At 49.1% G+C, this 14745-nt stretch overlaps 2 protein-coding genes across 2 annotated transcripts in view; one reads left to right on the top strand and one right to left on the bottom strand.

The window, feature by feature from the left end:
* LRMDA (leucine rich melanocyte differentiation associated) overlaps positions 1 to 14745 on the top strand; it is a 983368-nt gene that overhangs the window by 264174 nt on the left and 704449 nt on the right. The window lies entirely within an intron of this gene.
* On the bottom strand, positions 3171 to 7373 carry ZNF503 (zinc finger protein 503). The gene is made up of 2 exons (XM_085312290.1): positions 6669 to 7373; positions 3171 to 5563 (listed from the first exon to the last, which is right to left on the bottom strand). Exons 1-2 carry the CDS (start codon positions 6975 to 6977, stop codon positions 4043 to 4045), a joined length of 1830 nt encoding a protein of 609 aa, XP_085168416.1. The 5' UTR covers positions 6978 to 7373; the 3' UTR covers positions 3171 to 4042.

The raw sequence follows: 14745 nt of genomic DNA on the forward strand, positions 1-14745 counted from the left end.
TAAAAAAAAAAAAAAAAAGAAACCCTAAACGGCACTCTACCGAATGCCTGTGGAAGAGCGAATAGTATTAAAGAAAGGCAGTATTTCTGCCTGTCTTTTCTAAATGTGAAAGAATGAAGTTTGATCTTTATTTTTACAGAGTAGGAATGCACTTTAACTTGGTCTTAGAAAGTTTGGGCCTCTCAGGACTTGACTTGCCTGTATGGTTTCGATTGTAGACACGGGCAGTTCCTTAAAAAAACTCGCGGAGAGCAGGGTCATACCTAGCCATAGCATTGCAACTATCTTGCTAGTGATACTGAAACTAGTTACAAAGATAGTTGATGGGCAGTAGGTATCTTTCCAACACTGGAAAATAGACCCTCCTGTTTCCTCCTATTGCTGAATAAAATCTTCCTATCATAAAGGCATCCTTGTATCTGAGCTTCAGCATACGTTTTGTATTCTAAAGTGGGGAAAGCAAACATGTATGTGGGTGTTTAGTAGGGACTTGTACATATAAGCCAAGATACGTATGCTCGTATAGGCTCAGATGTGTTACAGAAACTCCTTTGCTGTCTGTGGAGTCTGATGTTTTATTGTTTCATAAAACTAGCTTAATTACATTTCCCCATAGATAAGATAAACAGAGCCCTTCTTTTTCCAAGCATTGCTTATCAGAAGTATTTTGTCGAAGTGGCATCCAGAGGAAGCCTTTGAGAGTGGATGGAAATTCATTAATTTTTATTCTGGTTCTTCAGTTGCGCTTAGCGTCTGACCAGAGTTGATTTAAATATTACATGAGTTTATCTTTAATGTTCAAAAAAGATTTGTGAGAAAGACGAAACTGTTTAATTTAAAGTAATGTATGCCTGACTCCGGTCAGATTGATCTGAGTTTCAGGTTTTGATGGGTTTTGCCCTTCTGTTGCTTGTCCTCTCGAGCTGGTTTTTCACTGTGAAATTATTTTAGTTCGGTGGCATGGACCAGCGGCTGCTGTCAACTCCACAACCCATCCAGTTAGTAAGAACGAGGAAAAAGAATAACAAATGCAGCCCTTTTATGTAAAAACATTAATGCCCATAAGTCAATCTCTATTAGAAAAAAAAGCAGATTTCCTAGATTAATATCAAAATCCTAGGTGACATTTGCCAGGTCAAATATTTAACAAGCCTTTAGGAGGGACCTCTTTATCACCACTCTATAAAATAAGCTACTTTAATTTTTCATTAATGTTGAGGACAGCATCTGAGCAAAACAGTAATAACGTTAAGTGTTCATTTTCTTTCTTACATCCGAAGTCCTTACGCATATAATTTTTACAGAGCTGAAATCCACAAAACAGCAATTAAGCTCTCCAGTACATAGAAATCTGTCTCACACTCTTTTTAAAATGATCCACGAAACACCTAATTGTTGATACATCGTAGCTAGCTAAATCTGAGATGCGTCTGTTAGAAATCAGTAACTGTAAAATACATGTGCAGAAGAGTGCTTGTGGTGCTGGTGTTTTTTAATCGCTGCAAATCTGTAATAGTTGTTTGCACGCCGAGATGGAGACGGAAATGTAATTTTCTTCAAATTACGGATGGTTAAAATAAAGCGCGGAGCGCGCGTCGTTCGGGCTACCCAGCCAGCGCAAAGGCAGTCTGGCTGCAGGAGAGGGCGGGAGGCGTGCAGCGGTGGGGTGAGCGTTTGCGAGCTTATTCCGCATTTCTCTGACTCGCTAAATGAGTCTTTCACCATCACCACCCACCCCGCAAAGCCTTTTTTCGGTTACTTCTTGTGTTTGCGTCCATTTCGTAATTTATTTTTAAAGTTACTTGGTGCGATTAACAGTACTGCCCTTCCCTCCCTTTCTTTAACTCATAGGTTCATAACGCGAGCTCATTTTACATTCCCTTCAGAGCTGTGCAATGGTCCTTTTTCCATTTAAGGGGGAAAACACATTTGATAGCACAAACTATTTTCAGTGCGGATTTCAAATCAGCGTCCCGAAAGAGCCACAGAAGAGCCCGGCAGCCGCCGACCGACATCTCCGTGCCGGCTCCGGTCCGCCGGTGCTGGCACGGCACGGCTCCGGCTCCGCTCCGCTCCCGGCCCGGGAGCGGCAGGCGCGCCGCGCCGGGCGGCCGGGCCGGCCGGGCGAGCGCCAGGGCTTCATTAGCTTGCTACTTTTCTTTCCTTTGCACATTAGCGCTAACTTCTACTAATTATCTGGAGTAAATGCATTAGACTAATTAGCATCTGGGCTCCACGAGAAAGTTTGAACAGTAATTATATTGTGGAGGATAGAGAGGGAGGGAGAAAAAAAATCAGTGATTTGTCAAGCAAAGTCGGCGCTTGCAACTTTTTTTCCCCCTGCGTTGCGCTGGGGCCGGGGGTGAGGGCAACCCGCAGCGGGGGAGAGAGACTTTGTGAGAGAGAGCTCCTCTCAGGCTCCGCCTGAACCTCTTCCTGCAAACGCCTGACAGATCGAGGGAGCAAAGCTCTTCACTGGCGTTGCCTTTATGGGCTTGGGTATTGCTTTTCCGATTATCGTGGCTGCAATTGTTTGTTCCGCAGTTTCARTAGCTGCTCTGGGTTTTCCGTTGCAGCCCTCTGCTCCTACCTGAGCGCAGGACGACGAGCCGTGGAGCCAGGCGGTGGCCTTGGGTGGTGGGAAACCAGAGCTGGGAAGGCAGAGACGCGGCACAGGCAGGGGCAGCCTCTCTCGGCATCACGTCGGGTTTGGTACTGCACTTCGGTAAAGAGTAAATTTAGATCAAATGCTGAACTCCTCCCCGCCCCCCCTTTCTTTTAAAAGAAAAGGAGTTCTCAGGGCAGTCCATTTTTTTAAACGTGAGGATCATTTGTGCTACGGTACGTACTGAAGAAAGAAATTGAAAATAACTGAATGAAATCAAATAGCGTTTCCCTAATTGCTTCTGAAATTCTCATTTAGAAAAGGAGACGAATAGTTATGAATTAAAAAAAAAAAAAAAAAAAAAAAAAAGCTTTCAGATAATCTAGGTAATCTATTACAAGTAAGTCCTGCCTTCATCTTTTGTTTCTACAGAAAAAAAACCGTCTTTAAATTTAAATTCTTTTTTTTTTTTTTTTATAAAAAAGGCCTTCATAGTAAAACATTAAAAAAGGTTAACTTTCCTCTGGAAAGTGAGAGAAGATTTAGCCGATTCTCAGCTTTCCCATTTTGTAGCTACAAATTTTATTGAAAAGAAAAATACTCTCACTGATTTTTTTTTTTTAGGAGAGTCCTGGGGGTTACAATAAAAAGACTTTGTTTTTTATTTTTAATTGAAATTGAATAAACACTTAAGGAGAAATTAGCAGTCGCCTCCATCCGAGACATACTCGGGTTTATAACAGAATCAAAGCATATATATATATATATATAAAAAAAAAGTAAAACCTTTTAATACATCAAATATACGGAATTTTAATCTTTAAAGCGATACATTGTCTATTTTAGTACATGACGTAAACCTTACTTAACCCCTTTTACAGGGTGGACTTAAAAATTAAAAATAGTTAAGTGTTCCTTTTAAAGAACAAAATAAGGCAAATGAGGTTTTTGGAATAAATTGTTTTTGTTTTTCTTCCAGAATACATACAAAAAAATACCAATTCTCTTTCAAGGGTATACACCTTAAAAATAATTGCAATTTGAAATTATAACTGACAAATTGCGAGTTGTTTTTGTTTAGTAACAAACATGCATGTAAATTTTCTGTTTCAATGAGACATTAAATAAGAACTTACAATACAATCATAGCAATTTTAAAGTAACATTAAAGAGAAGACCTCTATCTTTTTTATTTATATTCTACAATGGGTGTTCCACTTTTACCTATTGAGCTCAGTTAAGTAATGCACTTTATGATTCGTTGTCCCGCTTGAAGCTAACATAAATAAATACAGTGCTCATGGATCCAGTCCTCAAATGAACACTATTTTATAAAAAGTCAGATTTTTTTTTTCTTTCCAACTTTTATAAAGTTTCGAGGGGCTTCCTCCCCCCGCCACTAGACTCCGGGTTGTGTATCAGACCCGCTGCCCGTGCTCACTGGTACCCCAGAGCCGAGGCTGTGGTCAGTCTCTGCCCGTAGAGTGCATAGGGGGAGTAGTAGGGTCCCGTGGCGGCGGGCACGGGCACGGGGGCCCCGGGGGTGGGCAGCGGGCTCTTGGAGTAGGGGTGGTAGCGGCTGCCGAGTCCCAGCGCGTGGTGCGGGCTGCGCAGGGCCAGCGTGCCCGGGCTGCCGGGGGCGCCCGTCGTGGGGATGTGCATGTGGCACGCCATGGCCGCGGCTGCTGCGCTGGCCAGCGACGAGGAGCTGGGGTAGCTGGAGAGGAGTTTATCGGTGCCCGGGAAGGCAGTATGGGTCCGCAAGTGGCTAAGCAGCTCCTCCGAGGTGGCAAAGCGCTTGTCGCAGGGTCCGTTGGCCGACACCCAGTTGCAGATGTGCGGCTGGGGGTCGTTGGGGAGCATGAAGCCGTAGGGGTACAAAGGGTGGCCGGCCAGCGAGGGCGGCGTGGCGCCGGTCAGCGAGGAGTGGACGCTGTGCAAAGGGTGGGTGGGGTAGACGAGGGGGTATCCGGACTTGAGGGCCTGGTCGTGGGCGCAGGAGGCGCCGGCGGCGCCCGCCAGGTGGCTGGCGCAGTGGTAGCTCAGGCAGTACGGGTCTCGGCACAGGCTCGCCGTCATCACCGACGGCGGCGACGCGCCCGCCAGCGGGCTCGACCCCGCCGGCTTGCTGCAGCCCAGGCTGCTGGCGGCGGCCAGCTGGGCCCCCACCAGGCTGGAGGATTTGGTGGGGTCCAGCGCCACTCCGTGCGGCAGGAACTGGGGCGGGTAACCGGCGTAGGCTCCAGCCAGCGTCCCCGGGTAGCTCATGCCCGCCGGGGGCAGGGGGAAGACTGTCTGGCCTGGTTTGTAAGGGGAGACGGGAGCCACGAGGCCGGAGCCCAGGACGGAGGCTGAGGAGGTGGCGGTGGTGCTGCTGCACGAGGAGGCGGAGTCCGAGACGATGGGCTTGGAGCCCGGCGTGCTCTCCTGGTGCTGGTTGACCTCCACGTTAATCCCAGCACAGCTCACGCTAATCCGGCTGTGGCTGATACTGGTGGTGCCCGGGCCTCCCTCCGAGCCGGAGCTGCCGCTTTTTCCGCAGCCCTCCGAATCCTTCTTGTCCTCCGCGCCCTTGCCCTCCGCCGGCAGCAGCCCCGGCGAGCAGGCGGAGGCGCTGGAGTTGGGGCTGCCTGTCCTTGGGGTGAACGGCTGGCAGGTGGCGCTCGGCACCCGGAATCCCGACTTCTCCCCGGCCGCGACCCCCGCGGCGGGGGCGCCCGCGCAGCCTGCTGCCCCCGGCTCCTTCTTCTCCGTGCCCGGCTTGGAGTACGGTTTGAAGCTCGACTTGTCCTCCACGCCGATGTCGCTGAGCTTCAGCGGGCCCGACTTGGAGTCCTTGTCCCCTCCGGAGCCATTGGAGGTGACCGAAGAGAGTTTGGAGGAAGGGGACGGGTCTGGCTTCCCTATCTGCGAGCAAGTTTGCGCCAAAAGGGCCAGGGGGCTCTTCTTCGCGTCCAGCTGCAGAAATCAGAAGGACATACAAAGGCAGAGGTTTAATCGGGGTCTAAGCAAAACCCCGGAGCATACATAGGTCGCTTGCCCGTACGTTTTCCCAGAGAACAGCCTGGAAGTGAAGAACAATTTTGCGCGCATTCGTCACCCTGACAGCCCCCTCCCCTGCATGCACCATTTTCCACAAATCTTTTAAAGGGGGCTAGGGATTTTCATGTTTGTGCGAGCCCATCGCGGCCGCCTCCAGCACTGGCTGYTTCCTCGGCGGCGGCAGCAGGGCCCGCGCAGCGCGAAGCTCCGCGTCTCGGGATTTGCTGCTCGCCGTGTCGGACGTGCAGGCGCACAAGCACGGCCATGAACTACAGCGGCTGCAGCGCTTCTGTGCCCTGAGAACTGACACTATTTATAAACAGAGCCCGAGTTAGCCGGCGAGCCAGGCTCCGAAGGAGAGTAGTGTCCTCACTCCGCAAAGACCGTAATGAAATCATTCATTCCTGCGGACACACCCTTCCCACCACCCTCTCCATTGCGAGTTTCGGTCCCGACAGCAGCGAGCTACGCCGAGAGGGACCGACAGCCTCGACAATGGAAAAAAGGGACGAATAGGGCCCCCAAAGTATAAAAGCGTGTCGGTACTTGAAAGCGAATGGTTAGGGAGTTGAAATACTCATCCTGCCGCACCCACGTTTGAGCCTGTCTCTCTCTGCGCCCCCCCTTCCCCCAAGCACTCCCTGCAAAAGGGAAGATTGTTTGGCACTCCGACTGCTGCCTAGTTGCGTGCTCGGACCGTGAACCCAGAGCGGTCGTTTCCTTTCAGTCAAACCTCTCTCCAAAAAAAAAAGGGGGGGGGAAAGAAAAAATAATAAAAATAGCAAAAATTAAAAGTTAATTTAAATAGGAATTATGTGTTAGCCAAGTGAATATGGAAGCAATAACCACAAGCAGTTCCTCGCACCAACTCCAGATCAAAAGAAGCCTATTTCCTGGTATAAATGCATTTCAAAGCGAAGGAAAGTGCCGAGGGAGACTGGAGGAGACGCCATGCAAAGCCGGCGCTCGGGCAGCGGGGGAGAAACAGCTAGGGGGACGGGGACGGCTCCGAGGTCCTTACCTCGATGGGGCTGACGGGCGTGGAAGGTAAAGGCTGCAGGTATTCAGGGTGTAAAATGTGTCCAGTCCGCGCCGTGAGCATTTTCAAGACTTTGATGGGAAGACGGTTGGCTTGGCGTAGCGGGTCCGAGGGGGGGACGGCGTGGAAGCAGGGCTTGGCGGCGGCGCTGCTGCCGTTATTCCCAGCGTGCCCGTTCGGCCCGGCGAGGTCGGCGGCGCTGCGGCTGCGGCGGGGGCTGCCTCCGGGCTCGCTGAGGCTGCTGCTGCGCTTACTACTTCTTATAGCAGAAAGCGAGGGCGATGTGATCATGACCCAAAACCTCTCATGAAAACTGGGGCAAGTCGCGCCGCTCGCACTCGGAAACGCTCGCTCGCTTTCTGCGGGTGAGGAGGGAGAAAAGCCACACGCCCCCCAAACAGGAAAACAAACATAAAATGTCTTGTGGCTCTCTGGCGGGGAGGGGGAGGGAAAGCGGGATCTGGCCGGAGAGAAAGAGGAGGAAAAAAAGCCGAGTAATCCTTGGGCTGTGCTGAGGGGCGGGGGTGGGGGGCTGCGAGCGTGTGTCGCTGTCCCCCTCGCTGCTGGGTCTCGGCTCCCCTCGCTGGCGCGGCGCGGTGCGTTCGCCTCCGCCGCTCAGCTGTGATGCGAGCCGCTGCCCATCCAGCCCGGGATCTGGCAAAGAAACTCACTTCAAAAGCAGCTGAATTAGTCTGAGATTAAAGCCTTTGCCGCCTTCCAATCAAATGGGACCCCGAGGTGATTGGAGGGTCAAGGGGATGTGACGTTCCCTTTTCTGGGGCTTTTTTTCTCTGTTTTTAATGGTCTCTCGCTCTTTTTTTTTTTTTTTCCCTTCCCTTTCTCGTCCGCCTTCCCTCTGCCCTCCCCTCCTTCCTTGTTTTCGCTCCTAGGACGGGCTGGGCGTTAATTCTGTGTTTCACATCACGCGCTGGGAAGGTTTTCTCCCTCCGCAGCTCTCGCGCCTACTTCGGCGGCAGCGGGGCGGCTGCGGGGCGCAGTGCAGCCGGGGGTGGGGGAGGATGAGGGGCGCCGCAGGGCTCCGCCGCCCCCGCCGCGGCCCCCACACTCGCACCGCCGCCTTCCGCTCGCGACACACCGCGTGAACAGGCGCGACGCGCCCCCTCGGGGCGAGCCCGCCGGAACAGCGCTGTCCCCCTGCRGGGCTCCGCCGCGTCCCCGCCAGGCCCCGGGGAGGCTTTCCGCGCCTCCCGCCTCACGAAACGGAGCTCGATGCGGACGTGAAACTGCAGAGCGCCGCCCTGCACGTCGCCGCCCGYGCCGGGTGCGAGCGTGCGGCGGCGCGGGTAGCGCGGCGGGATTGGGGGAGGCGGGAGTCACATGCGGCCGTGACACGCACCGCCCGCCGCCGCTCCGCTCCTCGGGTCTCTCCTCCCCTCCGTCAGTTGTCAATGCTCCCCGACCGCAATCAATCAGTTATTTGTCAGCCCCTGTCAATCCGCCCTTGATTTATGTCAGCTTTTGTTGCTGATTACAAGCCTGGTGTGACTTGAAGGGGGAGAGAGGGAGAGGGAGGAAGGAAAACAGAGAGAGAGAGACAGAGAGACGGGCTCCTTTGAAAACAGAGCTGTTCAATTTAAGGAATAAATCGTTCTTCGAGTAAACTCAATTTGTATGCCAGCAAAAGGAGAGTTGCTGCTGCGAGCCGGGCGCCCAGCACCCCTCGGCGGAGCCGCGGCCGCGCGGTGCGGGCCCGTCGGGCCGGGGCTCGCTTGCTTCGGGGCTCCTCTTTCCCGCTTCTCATCTTCGGCTGTTAAAAGGCGACCTGGCTCCCGGCGCTGGCGGTAGGGTCGAGAGGGCCGGCCGGAGCTCAGGCAACGCGCTGCCAGGAAGAGCCTTTCGGCCGTGCGCCCGCGGCGCTGGCCCGGCGGCGGGGCCAGGCAGCCCGGCCGCGCCGCCGGCCCGGGCAGCGGCGTGGCTGGGACGGTGCTTAGAGCCGCCGGGATTTCGGTCACAGTTACTGGGCTTGTTACGGTAGCAGCGATCGTATCGGTTCGCTATTGATACSTTTGTTTAATTTCGGCGAGGCTGTGCTGGGCACCTCATGGATATTTATCCATTATCCATCCGCGTTGGCGTTGTGGGCGTACTGGTTTGTGTTCATGCGCTTCCAGCGTGCCTGCTCCTCTGTCCTCTTTCTAAAGACCTCACCCCGTTTCTGCCGTGCCGGCGGACAGGGATCGGGGGCAGTACGCCGCAACGTTGGCAGAGCCTCGAGTGGACTCCCCAGCCCTTCTCTTGCTCACTGGATTGCGTTTTTTTTTTTTTCTCTTCGTACTTTCCATCCCACTTTCCCCCACCTCCTCATCCCATAACATTTTTTCACAGGCAAAATGTGTTAATCAATCTTTTACTTTTGTTTCCGGATCTGACATGGTGGCCCACACAATCTACAACATTAACAAAAAGGTCACTTAGAGATAAAACACGTTTGACAAGTGAAGAACAAGGCAAGTGCTTTAGGGGTCGCGTCCAATTTCTGACCTGGACTCCAACCAGAACAGGCGCTGATCCTGGAAGGAGTAGGCGAGAGGAAAGACTTTCACTTTCTCGTCGTGTTTATATCTTCTGAACCAAGTGCCCCCCCCACCTTGAAACGCCGATCTCCCCCAGTCCTTAAGCAGATGTTTCAGATAGCCTTTAATGATCTCTCTCTCTCTCTTTTTTTTTTTTTGGTATGCGTACGGCAGTTTTTCTCAGGTTTTTCGCCCTGTAAATCGGTGCATTTTAAATGCAGCAGTCGCATACGTTTATTTAGTGTCTTTTAGTAAAGCTGCATTTTTTTTTAATAGCGTGTATAGAGCAGGGTAAATATACAGACTCCCCAATTTCTGTATTTCTAAAGTTATTTTTAACAAACTTCTTAATTTATATATTTTTCTATAAAAACATAGGGTTTACTGCCTTCAACTTCTCAGTGGAAAGTCATAAACGTACTTTAATTTTGCAATCACCGCGGTCATTTTATGAGACCGTGAAAATGTAATGGTTGGGGGGATAGCAAAGGAAACCTTGCATAAAAAAATGATACTGCAATAGGACTGACAAGACCCACAACTTGCCCTTAAGGAACTCCCCCCCTTCCTTTATATAGAGTGGAAGTGACTTGAATCTGCCCCGGGTTTTCCCCCAGTTCTTTCTTTTGTTGTCAAGTCCAATTGATAAATGGAGTGCAGTAAAACTCTGGAAGAGGGGAAAAAAAAAAAAAAAGCTGAAACCTTCATTTGTGTTCATTTGCATTAAAGTGCTTGGAACAGCTGTTTTCCTTACAGGACCGGGGAGACTCCTATCTGTTTTCTCGTTGTATTTATCCTGCCTCCCAGGGTGAAAGACTAAAGATTAATTGTCTTAAGGTAGAGTCAGCTGTGGGAAGGCTCCCCCCTCCCCATTTTCCCTTCCGCCTCTCTTTTCTTGTGGAGGTAAGGGCAGTTTCGGGAAGGGGCTGTTTTACTTGTAAGGCAAGGAAGCAAAGGCGGCACCCGGTGCATGTGTAAAACGGGCAGCGCATCGACGGGAAAAGCGGGGTGAAGAAGAGGGGGAACAACACGAACCGGGGTCCTTCTGGCTGAAGGCAACGCATAAGAGGGCAGTTTAATTAGTAACTTCAGAGGACATTTTTTTTTTTCGCTGAGCGTTTGAAATGAGATTTTAAATTGCAGTCAGAACTGTAAACTTTTTTACGTAGACGCTTGTTAAAAAAAAAAAAAAAAGAGAGATATTCCCCTTCCTCCCCCCCCACCCCGCAAAGAAAAAGCATTTCTTAGCCATGATAGCTTGTTCACTGTGCTTAACACACGCAGAAAACGATTTTCAGCAAGGGTCCTGGAGTTAGGATGGACACGCATAACATCGGACAGGCGATGGGACTGCAGCTTGAAAGCGATGCATAGTTTTTGTTTTGGCTGCTGTTGACTTTTTTTTTTTTTTTTTTTTTTTTCCCTTCTTCTCCTGAGCTGAAGAAGATGGATTCCGTCCTGCCCGATACCTTTGCGAGGAATCCCTCTTTAATGAGTCCGTGCAGCCGGTTTGCTCTTTGGCATTTACTTGTGTAGTCTTGTTGAAGTTTTAGTGGCTATTGTTTTTATTCGCCTTTTAAAAATACTAAAGGTTGGAACCCGTCTTCCTCCTCTAACAAAGGAAAATTGTAACTTAAAGAAAAAAAAGGAAAGCAAAGGAGGAATTAATTAACAAGTGCCAGTCCACACTTTCCTTTACCTACCAGCTATTGGCAAGCATGTCAAGTTGATTTTATTTGCACACAATGGAAATGATTTATTTTCTCTTAAAAAGGAGTGGGCTGGCAGATATTTGAGGAGGAGAGGAGGGCGAGCGAGAGAGAGAGAAGAAAAAAAGTTTGAAAATGCCTTGAACTATTCACTGTCGAGATGGCTAATCAGTATTGAGGCTCGAGGGCACTCGGGCAGCTTTTCAATGCGGTTTTCCTTTCATCTCAAGCTGGATGGAGGCGCTCAATTAAAAGCCTATCAGTTTGTAAGTAAATCAACGCCTATCAAAGTTGTCACATCAAACAAAACGATTATTATTGCAGCCCGCCTCCCCTATTAATCTCCCTCTAAAATAATCCGCTTGACAGGTCAGGCTGGCGAGCTGCAAACCCTGGTCAGGATTACCCCCAAAACCCGGACTGCCTGTTTTTCCCTCGGGAGAGGGAACTGCAGAAGCCTCGGCACCAGTGTGCCTTCTCTGAGAGCTTGCTCTCTTGTCATTTAAGTGTCAGATTTTGTAGATCATGTTGGTAAAGGGCGTTTAGTCTTTTAAATTGAACAGCAACAACCCTACAGGCCCTCTAGATTTTTTTTCCTCCCCCCCTTTCTTTTCTATCTTTTTAAAACAAGGTTAAGCTTTTAATTAACAGAAACAAAGTTGCTGAGTTGCCTGTGCTGTATTTCTCGGCATAACATGTTTCAGCTACCTGTCTGTCTGTCCTGTGTGTCGATTTTATTTTGCTCTGGTCGTGCTTGCCTTTATCTATCTTCCCCAAGGCTTTTATAAAGATTTGCATTGCAGTAGATATTTGTAAACGATGCATGTCCGGCACTTTTTTTTTTTTTAAGCCAAAAAAAGTGCTTCGAATAATAAAAAAAATACGATGGCTTATTAGAAATACTGCATCATAAATTTGTACATCTGGGGAAAAGACTTTTTTTTTAATACGAGATTGCATGTGTGCGGATATTAGCTGATCCATCTGCACAGGTACCTTGCAGAGCTGAGGGTATTTCTTTCAGAATGTTATTAAAGCAAATAGTTTGAATGCTTGCCAACAGAAACTAAGATTTCCAAACCTCTCCTCTGTTTGCATAGTACTTGAAAATATTTACCCTTAAGATTGTAATTACTTTCCTAATATATATAAACAATATATATTTTACACAGCATGAGATGTAGTTAATTGTCGTATAAGCAATGATAATTTTATAGCCATCCTCAAAATAGCAGTGACATTTAAATGGACATGAGTTTTGTTCGTCAGTGTTATTTTGACTCAACTACCAGAAAATTACTTTTTTATTTGCTTACTGCTTTCGGAAATACACCTTTTCCAAAGTGTTTTCAAGTGAGTTTTTCCAGTCGTCTTCCCTTTTGTTACGCTGAGAGATAAGGAAGAGGTTAATACCCCTAATAAACGCCCTCCCTTTTAAGCTTTTTGATAGATTCTTCTATGGATGCTGTGAGTTTCATGTAGGAGCGTAAAGATTTTTTACTCCTATGTTGAAACCCCTTTACCGACAGCTGTTTCCCAAAACTATCTTCTTTTATGTTCAACACTTTTTTTTTTTTTTGATGCAAACACTTTTTATTTTAAATAAGCCTTAAGGTAACTTTCAAGAGAGAGAAAGAGATAGAGAGACGGCAAGCCAAACGAGTTTGATGGCACGGGAAAGGCTAGGCATGCTTCCTGTTAAAGTGAATAGAGATTGTCAATCCATTCCATGTTACTAAATGTACTACGATTAAAATTATCAAGCCTAAACCAAGCGAATACATTCGCTAATTCATGCATACGTACTTGAACTAATATTTGCTGCCTAGATTTTAAGAGTGAAAAAAAGACTTTTAGCTTCTGTAACACCTTGGTCTGACTATTGAATCTCAGAAATCATAAAGGCATCTTTGGGTTTATCTACTGCAAAAGCCTGGAGGCTAAGTGAGAGAATTACACTAACTAAGCACATATTTGGTTACAGTAATCCTTCGGAAATTAACTGTGGCACACGAATGGAGGCGATCTTTAGCTTCTTCACTTGGATCCAAAATGTAGAGAGTGTTTATTGACAACTTTGTTATGGAAACTGTGCAGATCAGCCGCATGTGTCTTAAACAGCTTTAGGAATACCATCTCCTTAGATACAGAGAGAAAGTTTAAAGCGTATCGCTAGGAAAGGCATTGGTACCCCAATAATTAACCTTGCCTGAAATCACATATGGCGTGAACAATAATCCTCGAAGTAATTACAAGATAGCTATGTTGCGAGGGGGAGGGGGGAAGAAGCATGCCATACATCTTAGCTATCTTCCTGATACAGGCAAGGTCTACGATTCCCCCCCCCCCCAAAAAAAAAAAAAAAAAAAAAAGGTTATCTTAATAACTATTAGCTTGTTTTTAGCCACCCCTAATGATGCATTTAGGTTTTCTCTAGTCCCAACTGCTTTCATCTTTAGCTTTTTACCCTAAAATTAATTCCACCTAAAGTACATTTTTCATTTTGTACTGTACTAGTGACGTGCAAATAATTTACATCAGCGTTCATCAGGACTGTCCTGAAGTGATGGATCATTTTGTTGAGTTGCAATAAAAGTGCAGAATGATCTATAATGATGTAATATATACATTAAAAGGGTGTCTGGATGATCAGAGTTTTGCTAAAAATGTAAAAGGGCTTTTTGATTGATAACAGGGTTGCTGTTTTTCTGCAAAGGCTGTCACAGGCTGACACAATGCTTGAGTTATTAGGGCAGAGAAGGGCAACCATAAATTTCCAACGTCAGGCAAAAACTCTCTTTATTGTCTATATGATGGATGGGCCTCCGTACTAGACACCAAATACTTCGTATCACCCTTAAATGGGAACACATTTTTCGTGGCCATAATTCATGTTTTTTAAATAGAAAGTTTGAAATGCCTGCCTATATTTCACAGTCCTGACATATTTATGAATCACTCCCTGCATGCAAATATAATTATTTAAAGCACTGAGGTGACATATGGGTTAGAAATGTACCAAATGCTGTTAGCAGAGTGATTTTTTTTAATTCCCTAAATTGAACACCATAGAAAACTCTKCCTGTCTGTTCAGATCAATAAAGTCGAAGGTGAAGTTTTACTGATTTTGTCAGTGCCACATACAGATATTCGGTTTTGATTAGGTGAAACTGCCAAAAAGGGAGTCTTTTGGCAATTACCATTAGGTTAATGAAAGGACGCTCATCTTTCTCCTGGCACGCGCGCACACACGCGCGCTTTTGGGGAGGGGGGTGATGAACTAGCTGAAGGTAAATTTGACAGGCTTTTTCAGCCAGTGTTTGTCGCCGGGCTGCGCTTGGCGCGCAGGGCAGGCGCTTTGCCGAGCCGGGGAACGGGCTGTCTCGAAGAGCGCCTCGGTTTCTGGGGGCCGGCGGCCGGGCCGGGCCGGGCCGGGCCCCGCGGCTGCGCTTGCTCCGCGCGGGCGGGCGGGCTCGCTTAGGCGCTGTCCTGCCCTTCCTCGCGGCCGCCGGACACGAATTCGTCGCTCGCGGCTCCGCGCCTGGGAGGCCGCGGGCGGCGGCGGGCGGACGAGGCGGCCCCCCCTTCCTGCGGGCTCGACGCGGCGCGGCCGGCGGTGGCGGTGCCGGAGCTGCCTTCTGGGCCGGCCGCGCCGCGCGTTACCTGCCGGCGTACGCCGCGGCGCCGGCTCAAGTCGCAGCGACCGGGTAAGAGCGGGAAGGAGGCGGCCGCTCGGCGGCTTGTTCGCGTTAGCTAGTTGCGGGCGGCGTCCCCGGCCCCGCCGACGGGGAAGCGGCGGCAGCGCTGCTCGCCGCC

Source organism: Rhea americana, unplaced genomic scaffold, assembly GCF_003343005.1.
Source record: "Rhea americana isolate MKP2758 unplaced genomic scaffold, rheAme1 scaffold_36, whole genome shotgun sequence".
Lineage (NCBI taxonomy): Eukaryota > Metazoa > Chordata > Aves > Rheiformes > Rheidae > Rhea > Rhea americana.

Coding starts and splice junctions, on each gene's coding strand:
- ZNF503 (XM_085312290.1), bottom strand. CDS start 6,977: ATGATCACATCGCCCTCGCTTTCTGCTATAAGAAGTAGTAAGCGCAGC. Junction 5,564..6,668: donor CGCCCGTCAGCCCCATCGAG/GTAAGGACCTCG, acceptor TGATTTCTGCAG/CTGGACGCGAAGAAGAGCCC.